This window comes from Aotus nancymaae, unplaced genomic scaffold, assembly GCF_030222135.1.
Source record: "Aotus nancymaae isolate 86718 unplaced genomic scaffold, 86718_ANA_hifiasm-v0.15.2.pri h1tg000081l, whole genome shotgun sequence".
Classification (NCBI taxonomy): Eukaryota; Metazoa; Chordata; class Mammalia; order Primates; family Aotidae; genus Aotus; species Aotus nancymaae.
In genome coordinates, this window is record NW_026988496.1 from 4772758 (window position 1) to 4788817 (window position 16060).

The following is a 16060-nucleotide window of genomic DNA, read 5'->3' on the forward strand; positions in this document are numbered from 1 at the left end:
TTGGAGGTTTCCTTCTGGGTTGGAGAAAGAAGTTAAAGTATGTTATGTTGATTAACTTAAAATTTGAGAGAGCTTAACAAAATACTTTTCAGAGAAATGGTTAAGAATTAACTGATGATGTCTTCATTTGCAAAGTATACAATATGCCATTGATTGGGGACTTTAAGTCTCTTTTGAATGGCATATTCCTTTAATAAAACCTCTTGGTTTATTGTGGCTTATTGACGTGGTGATAAAAATCATACTCGGATCTTGAATTCCCTATTTGGATTGGATCTGTGGCTTTACATGAACTGGAAAGGGTAGAGAATGATTTCGTGGGAGATAGTTGGTTTGTGCCACAGTGATACAACTACTTTGAAAATGTATACAAATTTTCAAAATTAAATATGTATGCATGTATCAAAATGAAAAGGTTTTAAAGATTATCATTAATCCTCCCTCTTTGCACCAACTTTTCCCAGATGAAATCCAACGTCAAACACCGAATGGTATGATCACCAGCAGCATAGAACCCCCCAAGCCACCACAACACCCCAAACTACCTATTCAGAGGAGTGCGGAAACTGATCCTGGGAGGAAGTCCCCAAGCAGGCCTATTTCGGATGGCAAGTTGGAGCCCTGTCCAGAGGTGGATGTGGGGAAGTTGGTGTCTAGGCTACAGGATGGAGGGACCAAGACTACCCCAAAGGCCACCAATGGACCCATGCCAGGCTCTGGGCCCACCAAGACCCCCTCTTTCCACATAAAGAGACCAGCTCCCCGGCCCCTGGCCCACTACAAGGAGGGTAAGTGCTTGGGAATCCCATGGGAGCCAGAGTTGAACCTAGCTACTTTACACCTTGAGATCCTTCTGAGTTTGGAGATATATTTAAGTGGAAATCTGTTCCAGTTTACTACCACTAATACTGGAACCACAGGCAGGATTACAATAATCAGTCACAATAATCACTAGAATGTAAGGTCTATGAGAGCAGGGACTTTTTACCTGTTTTGTTTACCTCTATATCCCAAGTGCTATGTGCCTGGCACTGTACTAATTACTGATATACTATTTCTTTTTTTTTCTTTTTTTTTTTAAGAACATAGCAAGAAGTTATATTTCATTATTTTTTTTCATTTTACTTTAGGTTCTGGGGTACATGTGCAGGTCATGCAGGGTTGTTGCATAAGTGCATACATAATCAGGTAGTTTGCTGCCTCTATTCCCCCTTTGACTATATCTGGCATTTCTCCCCATGTTATCCCTCCCCACCCCGTGCTGTCCCTCCCCTAGCCCTCCCCCAACGGCCCCCAGTGTATGATGCTCCTCTCCCTGAGTCCATGTGTTCTCATTGTTCAACACCTGCCTATGAGATGATATACTTTTTCTTATCCTCAGAATCCCACTGTGAAGAATGTATTATTCTTAATTTTTTTTTTTTTTTTGAGACCGAGTCTTGCTCTGTTGCCCAGGCTGGAGTGCAGTGGCATGATCTCGGCTCACTGTAGCCTCTGTCTCCCAGGTTCAAGTGATTCCCCTGCCTCAGTCTCCTGAGTAGCTGGGACTACAGGCACTCGCTATCATGCCCGGCTAATTTTTGTATTTTTAGTAGAGACAGGCTTTTGCCGTGTTAGCCAGGCTGGTCTCGAACTCCTGACTTCAGGTGATCCACCTGCCTTGGCCTCCAAAGTGCTGGGATCACAGGCGTGAGCCACCACGCCTGGCCAAGAAGGTATTATTCTTGTTTTTTGGTTTTTGTTTTTAAATTAGGAAATGGAGTCTGCTGTAGATAAGTGACTTGCCAAAGATTCACAGCTAGTAACTGGCAGAGCTGGGATCTAAATCTTAGCATGTGTCACAGGCACCAAAGTCTGTGTTCTTTCCACTGAGGCAGAACAATCACTGTACCTTTCTATAAGAAGCATTGAATCTGTGAACACTTGTTTTCTTATTCTCGCTTTCCAGTTTGGGAGGAATAGGGAGAAAGGGGCACAACTTCTGCAAAACTCTGGACTTTTGAAATTATTACAAGTTCAAGGTGTGGCTGATTTCAGAAAATTTAATTAACTATTACATATAGAGACTCATGTTGAGAGATTGGGGCTAATCCAGTAGGGGGATTTAGGGGACATAATTCTGTGAAGACAGTAAGATATAATGGACAAAATAAGGATTTGAGTATCAGAAAGGCTTGGATCTAAATCCTAGCTCTTTTACTTTGTAGCTTTAAGGAATTTCACAATATAGCAAAATGTAAAACCTTAAAAAATGGTTAAGAATAATTTATTTGACAGATATTTATTGAGTACTTACCGTGTACCTGGCCTCATTCTATGTGCTGAGGACATAGGAATAAACAAGACTTATGAGGTCCCTGTTCTCTTGAGGTTTAGCTGAGAACAGCACAAACTATGGCCTGTGGACCATATTGGGTCTACTGTACTGCCTCTCTTTATGTAGGCTGTAAGCTAAGAATTCTTTTTTACATTTTTTAATGTTTGGAATTAAAAAGGAATAATATTTCATGACATAAAAATGTTGTGAAATTCAAACTTTGTCCGTAAACATAAACGTACCCCTTCATTTACATATTGTCTATGGCTGCTTTCATGCCACAACACTGCAATTGAGTAGTAGCAACAAAGACTTTACGGCCTGCACAGCCCAAAATATTAACTGACATTTTACAGAAAAACTTTGCTAGCCTTTACCTTAGATTCTAGAGTACTGATAAAAAACACATGAGGCCCGGAATGGGGGTCAGGAGGTTGGGGGAAGGTAAGACAGCAAAGAAGTGGTGGGAATGAAGTTAGTATATAAAATATTTGCCATGTATCCTTAAATACTTAATGGAGCAGTGTCATAGACTTAGTTCCAAACTTTCTAGAGAAACAAAAAGGGAGCAGCCACAATGGTTATATAACTAAATTCCTAAGGTAAAAACAAGCCAATTGTTCAGGTAAACCATAACTTTTCTGCTTTTGGGGCCAGGGAAAAATTTCCTCCATGGATTATTTCAGGTAACAACCTCAGTCTGGACCAATGGCATTGTCTCAGAGCACAATTTAGTAAAAGCTATTTAATGTGGGGATGCGGGAGTGGGGGTCCAGTACAATTTTTAGAGGTCCAGTACAATTGCCACAAGTAATTGACTCTGAATGCTCTGGTTTGATTCACTGGTGCTGATGTGATCACTCATGTGATCACAGTTAATTTATTTAAGCTGTTTGCACCTTGGTTTCCAGATCTGTAAAATGGGAAAACAGTTTACCTGATAGAATTATTATTGCTAGGATTAAAAGGAATAACAAAATATCTGGTGCATAATCAGCATTCAAAATATGATATTTATTTCCCTCCCCTCTCTCTCTTCTCACTATGATTTGGCTTTTCTGGGACATAGCCAAGAAATGGCGAACTTTAATGTAGACCTCTGCTTCCGTTTGTAAGTCAGGTAGTGACCTTCCTATTTATCTGGGTAGAAGGCTGGGTAACTCAACTTATACTCATCACAGTAAAATTTGTCTTGTCTATTGCCAAGCCTTGAGATTGGCAAGATCCTATCAGCTCAGTGCACACAGTAACTCAGCCCTCCTTCCCTCCCTCCTGGAAAGTTCAATCCCAGTGGCATTCCCCTCTTCCCCTTCCTCCACAGTCCTGCTCTGGGCTGCTGGCGGCAGCTACTCTGATCTAATGGTCTCAGTTAATGTAAGTACTGATCTGACTTGTTCAGTATCAGCCTAACTAAGTCTGGGCCTCAGCTTAGCCTGGCTTCATTTTCTGCCTTCAATCAGTTAGCAATAGGCTGGCATGATGCAGCTTTTTTTCAAAGCCCTGTGCTTCCAGCTTTGGCTACAGAAAGCAGAACTGAGATGGTTTGGGCCTAGGTGGAGAACCCGCCAAACCTCTGGTATAGTTGCCTCTTTGAACCTTACCTACACTATCTACTCACTTCTTACTTCCTCCTTGCTCCCTTCCTCATTCTGGCTGCTTCTAGTAGATTCCCCGGCATCTGAACAGTTATCAATTAAGCAAAAGCTGCACACAGCTCTGACCCTGTGCTGTAAATGATAGTTGTTTACTCCTGGTACTAGCCAGTAACCTGAATGGCAGTATCAGAGGGAGGAAGCTGTCACCTCAGCCAGCCCACTCTGAACCTTGCAGTTGTCATCCCATTTCAGCTCTGTTGTTTAAGACTTGCCTGCCATTGAGTGGCATTAACATTCTTCACATTTTTCTCAGCAATTAAAAATAATGAAAGCATGGTACATGTTAGATTGCTTTTTTTCCATGACAGTCAACTTTAAAATAAGAATCAATATTGTTTGCTGATGGAATTTTATCAAGGGTCCTTTTCTGTTCCAGACATAAGCTTGATAATTTCACTTCTTCTCTTTCATCTAATCATTGTGATAGGCCTTGTCAGGTAGGATTTACCCTCTCCTTTTTATAGATGGAGAAACAGAGGCTCACAGACACAAAACTACTTGCTCAGCGTTACCTAGGTTGTAAGGTGCAGACATGGGGCTTGACCTCAGCTTCTTGGATTCAAGATTGGAACTCTTTCTTTATACTATATTTCTTCAGCTGCTTTGGCCACCTTCTCCTTTCTATTTCTGTAAGGACCACTTACTTTTGGGGGGTAGAAAATTATACAAGCCGATTTGTTTTCTGCCCTCATTTGAGTTTACTGCCCCTTAAGTGTCCTGGTTTTGCAAAAAGCAGGCATGTAGCTTCCACAAAGGGATTTAGGACTTTCCTTTGGGGAATGAAGAGGGAGGAGGGCTATATCCCATCTACTTGACATGCATTTGTTCATTTAATCAGGCATAATCCTATGCAAAGGGAAAGACAAAGATGAAAAGCCATTGGCCCTGACTTCCAAAGGTTTGTGGTGACACTGGCATGCAAGCAATCAGTCCCAGCCCAATGTGAACCATATTCCAGAAGGGGTAAGAAAAAAATTCTAGTAGGAGCATGGAGCAAGGAGACCTTCATTCTACCTGAGGTGTTGAGATAAAAGTGAAGAGCACACCATGGACTGGGACTTTGTGACATATGGGTTGAGGGGCCCTTCTTAGCTCATTTCCTCTGTCGTGGCTGGAGAGGAAAGATTGCATCTGGTTGCATGCTTTTGGACTTGTAAGGCCTTGCTCGGTCACAGAGTCATCAGTTCTCCACTGAGGTGACTAATGCTGTGAGTGGCATTTGCATCTGCTCTAAAAGTATTAGGAACAGACTTGCTCTTGCAGTAATGGGTGTTACTGGCCATTATCCACATTTTCTTGTTTGGACTTATGCTTTAATGATCTACTGTTTGGTTTTTATTCTTTACTTTTCTTGGAGCCTAACTCCAAATTGTTTTACAAGGATAAATAATGACTAAGGAAGCAGGAAGGCTTTAAAGTGAGCATGGAAGAGTGTCATAGCAAAAAAGAGATAATTCTGGGAGACTGGGGGAATCTACAAGAGGAAACAACCTCCTCCTACTCTGTGCCTTCAGGTTGGGTATAGATAAGTATAAGGAAAGGTGGAAGAAAGTTGCTAAGGTTGAATACTGGTGACCATCAAGTCCCAAGAAATCTGTACATGTTAAGATTCTTTGGTTATGGTCATTTGACAGAGATTGGAGAGAGAGGGAACAGATTGGGCTGGAGAGGGAGATCAAGTTTGTAGTAAAAGCCAGGTTGTGGACCAAGGTTGAAAAGAAATTAAAAGGAAGTACATCTTGGTGGAAAGACCATGGGCTCAAGAGGCTTAGTAGTTAAAAGCTCAGGCTCCAGAATATTCCAGATGTCTGTTTGAATCCTGGCTCTGCCTCTTCCTAGCTGTGAGACCTTGGGCAGGTTACAACCTCTCTGAACCTTAGTTTTCTCATTATGATGAAGATAACATTTGTGCCCATAGGATTGCTGTAACAACAAAATGAAGACATCTACATGCCTGGCACATCAAGAGTACTCGATAAATAGTAGCAGTTGTTTCGCTTTCATTGGAGACTATTATTAGCTACTTGATCTTGATTAGGTCAGCTTTACTTCTTTGAGCCAGTTTTCTCAACTGTAAGTGGGGACAATACCACCATTGAAGGCAAGGATTTTCCATGGTTTAAATTAGATTAGGTATACAAAGAATCTGGTAAAATAATAGAGGCTTAAGTGGTAGTATTACTAGGTAACAACCTCTCAGGAAATGGCAGGCATGGAAGATGGGGATGTCTACTCTTCTGTGTTTGAGGCCCTTTGAGGAGCCTCAAGCCTAAAATGTAGATAGCATAAAAGAGTTCAGAGTTATATTTTCAACCCACAACCTGTCCCTACCATGCCAAACACCTAGGAAGAGGCAAACTAACCTCAAGATCTAGCTCAAGTCTTATTCTGTTCATGAAACCTTCTGGCAATCCTACCCGTTAGCTCTCCCTTGATTCACTTATTTTGGCACCCAAGATTGGCTCTCTGAGTGGATGTTGATTTATAGTATTCACACTTATTTCCCATGAGTATGACTTCTCTCCCCAACTCAGTTTTGAGTTTTTAGATGGCAGGGGTCGTTTGTGTGCCTTTTTTTTTTTTTTTTTTGATGAGAGTGTAAGGTTGGGCACAAAAGCCCTCACAAAACCCCCATATTGAATACATTTCAATTTAGGTTTCAGAGAGGGAGACAGAGGGATTAATTTGTTTACAGCAGGTTAAGTACATGTAGAGTACTTCAAAAGCAGCCTATAACAGTCAACAGGGAGAGATACAGGTCTATAGGCTTAGATCAGTGACTCATTCATCTGGAAAACAGTCCAATCCCCATGTTATACTGGTAAGGAAATGATCTGCTGAAGATCACACAGAAAGTAAGTTTTACTATTAAGCATAGAATCCAGGTTTCTTGACTACCAGTTATATGACTCTACCCTTTCTACCTCATCAGTTTGACATTGTGGCTTAAATGTGACTGAGACAAATTAGAGGCAAGAGAGAACAACATTTAGGTCTTCATCCAAGAAAATCCTTTGCTGCTACCTCAAAGCTTGACTTGTAATGAATAATCATTTGGAGGTAGCAACAAAGGGCCGGAGGGGACACAAGGTTAATGATGTTTGTTTTCCAAGGCTTTAGGTTCATGTTCATTAGGATGTGGCTATCACTTGGGAATGAATGGGGTTCATATATTAGGGATGTCATCTGGTTCACTCATCAAGGAAATTGATAGCCCTGGAATGGGCATGGGTTCAGGTAGACATGTTTTCCAGCTCGGACAGTCCAACATATCATTTCTTTACAATTCTCGCCTTTCTCTCCTGCCAACTCTGCCCCCCAGCAGTAACCAGTGGAAATGGGGCAGCACTCTCAGCTCTTGTACTCTGTAGGCTGCAGTGAGGAAGCAACGTCATATGGCCTAGTGCTCCTCAATCTTGGCTGCACATAGCATCACTTGGGGAGCTTTTAAAAATACCCATGCTCGGGGTCCATCCTAATCAATTAAACTAGGATGTATGAAGGTGGGGTCCAGGTACTTTACAATTTTAAAGCTCCTCACATGTTTCTAATGTTTCACCACGGTTGAAAAACAGTGGTAGTTGGGACTACATAGGTTTCAGAAATCAGATGGACTGATCAACTATGAGGTTACTTCTCATCTCCAAGTTTCTGTTTTCTCAACTGTAGAATGGAGATAATACTTTCCACCTGGCAAGATTATGGCCAATGTTGAATGAGAAAAATGTACATAAAGCACTGAGTACAGTATCACAGTACCTGGAACAGAACAGCTGTTCAATAAAGGTTAGCTAAAAGACTTTTTGCCAGTACTATTGTATTTCCATTATTATTATTACTAATTTTATATTACTAATGATAACAAAACAGCAGACAACTGAGAAAGGCAGTGGATGTGGAAGCAGGAGGTATGGGTTTCAGTCCTCACTCTACCATGTATCCAACCTATGGTTGTGGATGAATCAGTTCACTTTTGTGAACCTCAGTTTCCTTCTCTATACAATGGGGATAAAAAGACCTATTTATTCATCTCTCTCAAGCTTATTACAGACATTAAGTGGTTATCATCTGGGAGAGTGCTTTGAATAGTATAAAGTACATAAGGAAAATTGGATTATTATTATCATTTTGGTTATTTTTTTCTGCTACGATTCTGTATACCCAGCCTGATGTTAAGGGGAATGACATGTCCAGAATGTAAGATACAGACTAAATGGAGAGGTGATTTATATGTGTGTACATGAATAGTGTTTTGTCTCTTCCTTAATTAGAACACCGATCACACTGTATTATCGTTATTTCTTTACACATATATCTTGCTCACCAGAATGGCTAGATGGAAGAATTTTTTAAAAAACGTACATGGTAATATATAAGAACTTCACTAACATTTACATGGATGTAAATTACATATACCTACTAGGGTGTTCAGAGGGTTGAGATTTTAGCTGGGTCTTGAGGAATGGTTAAAATATACACGAGACATAAGACACATACAGGGCAAGAAGCAGGACAGAGTCTGACACTTACTTACCTCTGCTGTATGCTAGGTATTGTCTAGAGGCCATCTAATTGAGTCCTTAAAATCACTTTGTGAGGAGTGGTTTTCATATTCATTTCCCAGATGAGGAAATTTACAGTCATAGAGGTGAAGTACCTGTCTAGGGTCCCACAACTTGGAAGTAGCAGAACAAGGTCCCAAAGCCAGGTCTACACAACTCTAGACTCTGTCTCACTTAGAAGCAAGAGTCAAGGGTTTGCCTTCATGGGGCAGTAGGCAGACCAGTTTGACTAGAGTAGAATTGATAGTTAAAGTCCAGGGTTAGTGCTTGGGATAATAATATGGGACCAGCTCATAGAGGGCCTTGATTTTCTGTGAAGGAGTTTAAACTTTTGTCTTCCACATTTTAGAGCTGTTGGGAAAATCTTTAAAGAGCAGAAAACCAGTGTAAAAATACTTAAATTTTAAAATTGTGTTATATGAATTCAATTTAATATGTTTTTACATTTACTATAAATATTTTTGTAGAAATAAATGGATTAATATCAAGATCTACTAACACCTTGGCATAGTTGCATACATGTCTATTTCAGTATAGTCTTCATTAGGCCATGAGCACTTTTTGTGAACTTTTTTTTCACTTGGTATTATTTTGTATGCCTGTTTTTGTTTTGACCCGGTCTAAATTTTTGGCATTTCACACATAATATGTGTTGGTTAAATGCTTGTATGAATTGAATTGTTTGCTTAGCCTTTGTGGTTAGGTCTGATTTTTTTCTGATTAGAAGCATGTTTTTGTGCCAATTTCTTTTTCTTAAGGTTTTTTTTTTTTTTTCCTTTTGGATTATTCCATTTGGGCCTGATCCCAAAAGCAGAATTACTAGATGAATAAGCACGAACTGTCTCATACGTATGATTTTATATTTTATCCACGTTGTTCCAGATTACTTGATGCCCTCTAGATAAAATAAGCCCAGTTCACATTGCCACCAGCAATGTGTGAGTTTACCTGTTTCACTATAGTCCTACGAGAACCATCTTATTTATAAAGTATTTATATTTATTTTGTACTAACTGACAAGGAAACTAAAGACACAGAGGCAGGAAGGTGAGTTAGAAGACAACTGTTACAGTCAAAGCCTAAGTGAAAAGGACCTGGATTTCAGTGATGATGAATTTAAGCAATTCAAATTCATTCATCATCCTCAGACATTTAGTAAGCACCTACTATGTACCTGGCCCTGCACTAAACATATTAGTACCTGATCTAATCCTCTCACTATCTCTGTAGATAATATATTGTGGATCTTTTTTATATAGCTGGGGAAACTGAGACTTAGGGAATTGATATGACACAGCCAAGATATCTGAAGCTCTAGCGCTGGGGTTCAAATATAGACTTTCTGAAGGGACAGCTGCCAGAAAAATTACAATAAAAAAGCAACAGTTGTTAGTTACCAAGAAGAAATGGAGGCCAAGGAAGGTGGCCCAGGTAACTCTCATATTGGTTGCCTGCTCATGAGTACTGTTCTGTTTGGCTAACCATCCAGTTCCTGGTATCATTTTCTCTTCCAGGGGATGGTGACAGTTGCAGCAAAGTGCGGCCTCCAGGAGAAAAGCCGACCATCATCCGCCCCCCAGTGAGGCCCCCAGATCCTCCCTGCCGGGCAGCTACTCCCCAGAAGCCAGAACCCAAACCAGATATTGTGGCTGGCAATGCAGGGGAAATCACATCATCTGTGTAAGTAGGGTTGTACCTCAAACTTGACTGAAGGCCTGTCCTAGGCCACTAGGAATGCTTTCAGGATCACCATATTAAGGGTATACAGTGAACAACCCTGGGGCATCTTTCACTTTGTAGTCTAGGGAAATACATAGGCTGGCCCTGTTGGGAGTATTCCACTCAATGCTCAAAGCTGAGGGATTTCTCTAAAGCTGAAAACTTTGATTCTTAGTACCTGCTAGGAGACCCATTTTTCTTAGCTTCCTTTATCTCTCTATGGTGATGTGATTACCTTCTGATTTTAGATTCCTTGACTCAGGACATTTTTTAAAGTTTTCTTGTTGTTCCTACTGGTTTTAAAAGTAATTTAATGAACAGATTCGTTCATTGTACTCATGCTTGAGGCTTTTATTTTAAGCAAAGGGTATGATTTAAAAATTTTTGTTCAAAATGACTTTGGTTCTCCAGAGTGCCTCTTACAGGGTAGGAGCTCAGCTGATGTCCAACAGGCGTTCCTGAGGCTGAGCGGCAAGCTAAGGAACCAGGGAAGGAGCAGACAGCAGGGTGTGACCACAGCAGTGATCAGGAACCAGCTTTGCTTGGCCACAACACGCTTGCCTGTCCTCTCTTTATTGACTGGGATCGCTCTCAGTATTCTGCCTCCTGGTCTTCCTTTTTCTTGTGTTTCTTGTTTTCCATAATTGTGAAATTGGAGAAAAGAACAAAGCCTCTACAGCTTTGACTAATTAGCTAAGTATATTTACAAAAAGCCAACAATTACACTTTGAAATCAAGACTGGTTTCATTTATTTCCCCCAAGAAGAGCGTGACTCAGCAACCTACTCAGACCATTCTGAAGCAATGGGGATAAAGAGTGTCAGCTATGGCCTTAGGGGTGCATATGGAGTCTAGGCCATTTCACATTCAGATGCGTAAGGCCTTTGCCAGCAAAGGCAGAGGCTGGCATTGGTGCCCCGTCTGGTTCAGAGTCTCATGTCCTTTCTGTTGGCCGTTGTTTCTCACACATACACCAAAGCAACTTATGGGACTTGGTTGGCTTCTGTTTGCAGGGTGGCTTCCAGGACCAGGTTTTTTGAAACAGCTTCCCGGAAAACAGGAAGGTAAGAGATAGAGGTGACAAAAGAGAAACCAAATTGCCTTTTAATAACTGCATTGTTAGCATGCGTTTGTGCTCATTCGAGCATTCGTTTTATTTGTTTGTTTCTCTACAGCTGTCTCTGTCTCTCCGTTTGTCACTTTTGCTCCCCTAACTCTGTCTTTCCATTTTTATCTGTCTCTTACCTGTTCACCTGTGTGTCTATTTGTCTCTCTCATATTCTTTTTCTCACTTGGTGTCTCTGTCCTTTTTTCTTGAGATAGAGTCTGACTCTGTTGCCCAGGCTGGAGTGCAGTGGCACCCTCTTGGCTCACTGCAACCTTCGCCTCTCAGGTTCAAGTGATCATCCCGCCTCAGCTTCCCTAGTAGCTGGGACTACAGATGCGCGCCATCACGCCCAGCTAATTTTTGTATTTTCAGTAGAGACAGGGTTTTGCCATGTTGGCCAGGCTGGTCGCGAACTCCTGACCTAAGGTGATCCATCAGCCTCAGCCTCCCAAAATGCTGGGATTACAGGCCTGAGCCACTGCGCCCAGCCGATGTCTCTGTCATTCTCAGTCTCTTTCTGTCTCTCTCTGTTTGTCTGCCTGTGTTCCCATTTCTGTCTTTATCTGTTTCTGTGTTTGCGTCACACTGTATGTCTGTTTTTCTCTTCCTGTGTCTCTGTATCTGTTGTGTCTTTGCCTCTCCATTTCTCCATCTCTCTCTTTGCTCCTCTTTCTCTTTTCTCTCTCTCACAAGCACATATGTATGTGCATGCTTGTGTGTGCGTGTGCATGTGAACACACACAAAGCAGTATCTCAAAGACTTTACACCCAACGTGGGTCTATTTTTGGTTAGCTTACTTATTTAGGCTTCATTATATATTCAAAGGGCAGCTGACAGGGATATGTAGACTATTACACGCTAACATAAACAGTCTTAGGGCCCCCATTTCAAGGGCAAACATTGGACTTAGGCAATGGTTCTCAAACTGGCTGTACATCTAAGTCACCTGGAAAACATGGAGAAAAAAGTCACATATTCGTGGCTTTCATTCTAGACCCACTAAAACAGAATCTCTAGGAGTGGGACCTGGGAATCTGATACTTTGTTTTATTTTGTTTTTTCCCTCCTTCCCTTTCTTCTTTTCTATTAGTTTGTTACTAAAACTTCTTAAGTGCTGGTACAGACTGTCCAATGCCTGGAATTTGGGACCCTTTTGTCTAGAACATCGGGAGAAATACTTGGTTAGCCTTCAGGGACTCTTTTGTGAGTTCGTTCCTTGTTGCTTATCAGAGAGTTTGAAATTGTTCTTTCATCCTAACAGGTGACAGGAGCAGAACTCTTCTGGGTGGTCAGTTAAAAGCAGAACAATATACCTTTCCCAGCAATGGAGTTGGGGTGGATTTGCTATCCTCTAGTCAAAACTATGGGAACGGACTCACCAGGACACAGCAGTTCATTCTAGCTCTGCTTGTCAGTGAGCCACCTGGAACCTCAGGCTGGGCCAAATTCTCCTTAGACAATAATTTACCATTTATTCTACCATAGCAGGTGAAAGTCAGATCAAGGCCCTAGATTTCTCTTGCTGATAGCATGAAGATAAAAGTATTTATCTCAGAAGTTTTTAAAGTAAGTCTAACCAAATAGCTCCCTTGAGAAAAGAAATTAAAAAGGGAGAAGAAGAGAGTCTCAAATATTCTTAATAATGTGGCCTATCCCTTCCTAGAATAAGCCACTTGAGAAATAAATAGCAAGGAAGCAGAGCAATATAAACTGGAATGAACTGGATATGTCTACAGGAAAGCTTTTTAGAGGAGGTGATATGTGAGCTGGGGCTTGAAAAAAGAATAGAACTAGACAGGAAAATTTTGGGGGAGGGTATTGATCTGCAAGCTTGGACAAGAAACAAAGGGAATATGTAAGAACCATGAACACAGTCCAATAGAATTTTTAAGGCAGATAGACTTACCATAGGGAAGCTATAACCAAACTGGTCTGGAGAGCGTGAAAAGATTGGTAGCCACTACCAATGGGCTGTCAGCCAGTGTTCAAGGAATCCTTAGATCAACCACAACCTACAAGGACTATGGCCAAAGCAGGCACTTCAGGCTAGTGTATCACTCTACCCACACTGGGCTTCTAGAACCTCAATTTAATGCTGTTCTTTATTCCTGGATTCCATTTTTTCAGGAATGTAGGTAAGACCAAAGTAAGTACACCTGCTCTCCATTATGTCATGAGCTACCGTCCTGGGTACCCACAGGCTCCTCCCACTCAGCATCCACATAGGGAAAGCATCCCTTCCATCTAGGCCTCCACCTTATAACCACCACTTGCAGCAGTGCTTCCATAGGCTGGCCTCTGATCAAGATCCTCAGACCAGTCACACAGTCAGTCCCATCTACGGTCATTGTTGCTAAGTTCTTCTCTCATCTCTGATGAAAATAATGATCTTTTTAACCTTTATCTTGCCCCTTTTTGGTCCCCATTTGTATACCTGATTATAGCTAGCATTTGAATGACATCACTCCCTTACTCATTTCCCTTACACAATTAAAACAAAAATGACTCAAAAGAAAATAAGTAGTGACACATCAAGAAAAGAAAGGAGGGGAGGACATTTCAAAGAGGCCCAACAGCTTATGGTTTCAGAAGTGATTAGTGTTCCACTTTGGCTAGAATGTGGGAGTGAAAAGAGGGAAGCTTAGCTGGAGGTGAGACCGGAAAGATGGATTAGAGCCAGATCATGAAAACTGTATAACATACTAAGGTGCTTGGTCTTTATACTGCAGTCCATATGCAGAGGAGCCATAGAAACGGTAGAAGAATTTTAAGCATGACAGTGCACGTTCTGAGCTGACCAAATTGTAAAAAGATCACTTTAGTAGTGGGAAAGATAGATGGGAGAGTAAAGACTGGAGACCGGTTAAGGAGACTAATTGTTGGCAAGAGTCAGGGAGCCCTGGACTATGGCATTCCCAGTGGGAATGGAATAGAAAAGACAGATTTGAGAAAGGCTCAATAAGATCTTGCTAAGATTTTAAACATGGAACATTGATGAACTGAGAAAGAGAAAAGTCTAACTTGGGTACTTAAGTAGATGGTATAGTAATTAATCATGGAGAAGCAGGTTTTATGGGAAAGGATCTGTGCTCAATTTTGGACACAGTGGTTTTGAAGACACAGTTGTTAAATTGATAAAAAATTTAAAAAGACACTTTGAGACTTGGGTAGAGATGTTCAGTGGGTAACTGGAACTTAGGCTAGTAGTTAGAGCTGGACATACATATACATAGATTTTGAGGTAGAACTGTGATTGTAGCCGCTAAAGAAGTCTGAGGAGGGGGGCTATTCACATATGCTACAATGTGAATAGTAGCCTATTGCAGGGAGGTCCCTAGTATTTGGTGACAACTGAAACCATTGATGGGAATAAGATCATCCAAGGAGTAAGTGTAAACACACTGGAGAGAAGAGAAAAACAGAAGACTGGGGACATAGCCCTGGGGACCAGCTGTTGTACACAATGCTCTGGCCACACTATAGTGGGTTTCATTTGCCAAGATTTTCTCTTCCCCAAGCTGTCCCCAGACAAGGGTAATTTAGAACTAATTCAAGTACATCAAGAGGCTGGACAAGATTGGTTGGTTCTTCTAGGCAAAGGAGGATTCACCTTTAACATGGTACTTGTCTGTGTCCTCTCCCTTATCCCTGTTAGAGATCATCACAGAATGTAGTTTGTGGTCTGGAGCCTACTTCTCTGGGTTCTCCAAGCTTCCCTGAGTTCTCCAAGCTTCCCATAGTCTGGAACTCAGAGAATTGTTCTGGCGCTTGAAATATGTCTTCACATCTGGAATTCTGGGCTCTTTAAGCCTGCCAGAGAAGGAGCCCCAACTATAGGCATGGAGCTAGATGATTTGAAACATCTGGGCTGAATCACTTCTCCATTTTTAAAATGGCCTCTTAAGCACTGGCTTGGAAGTTCCCTCATTCTCTCAATTTGCCTTTCCAGTCCTGATTTCTGGAATCTTAGTGAAATGTCTTTCTTTATCCACAGTTCTCAAGGCAGACTTCCTGGAGATGAAAGTTGAGGCTGCAGGTATGTAGTCCCCGTCCCTGATTACAGAACCTTGTTCCACATAAGCCTTCTTTGCGGGGTCTGATATTGTGAGGACTGGAATAACATGTAGATCAGAAGGGTGAGAACTCACCTCTGTGCCTCATTACATTACCCTGTCACTGCATGACCCTTACATTTAGTGCCTTTCAATTCCAAGGTTTTGTGTGACTTGAAGTCACCTTCCTCTTTTGTTTTTCTCCTAGCCAAACTATAGTGCATTTTTACAGATTGCCTTTGAATGAAATTTATAAGAATCCTAGGCTGTGACATTTTGGGAAAGTACATTTTCTTCTCTGAGCCTCAGTTTCCCAGTTTGTAAAATGAGAAGGTTGGAACCTTCTAACTCTGACGCCTCTTGGGTCTTTAAGGAAACCAGTAACCTCCTTTTTGATGTTATAACAGGTACCAAGAGGCTACCTTAGTATCTGTAGATGGATTCATTCCTGCAGACCAAATAATTATTTCAGTCTTACCCACCTGAACCTTCATTCTTAGTCCTTTATGTTTGTCCAATGCAAAGCACTCACATTCCTTATTTTATTTGATCCATATCACATGCCAGGAGAAGGGAGGATAATATGTGTTCCAACTCAACAAATAAAGGAACTGAAGTTCAGAGGGGATAAAAGACTTGCAAAGGT

At 41.3% G+C, this 16060-nt stretch overlaps 1 protein-coding gene across 1 annotated transcript in view; it reads left to right on the forward strand.

The window, feature by feature from the left end:
* The window catches only part of OPHN1 (oligophrenin 1), a 389272-nt gene that overhangs the window by 368749 nt on the left and 4463 nt on the right, over positions 1-16060 (forward strand). Inside the window, exons 21-24 of the mRNA XM_012460837.3 lie at positions 465-788; positions 10049-10214; positions 11267-11317; positions 15357-15398. Of these exons, the coding sequence (XP_012316260.1) occupies positions 465-788; positions 10049-10214; positions 11267-11317; positions 15357-15390 (575 nt within the window). The 3' untranslated portion in view covers positions 15391-15398. The remainder of the gene's footprint in view (positions 1-464; positions 789-10048; positions 10215-11266; positions 11318-15356; positions 15399-16060) is intronic.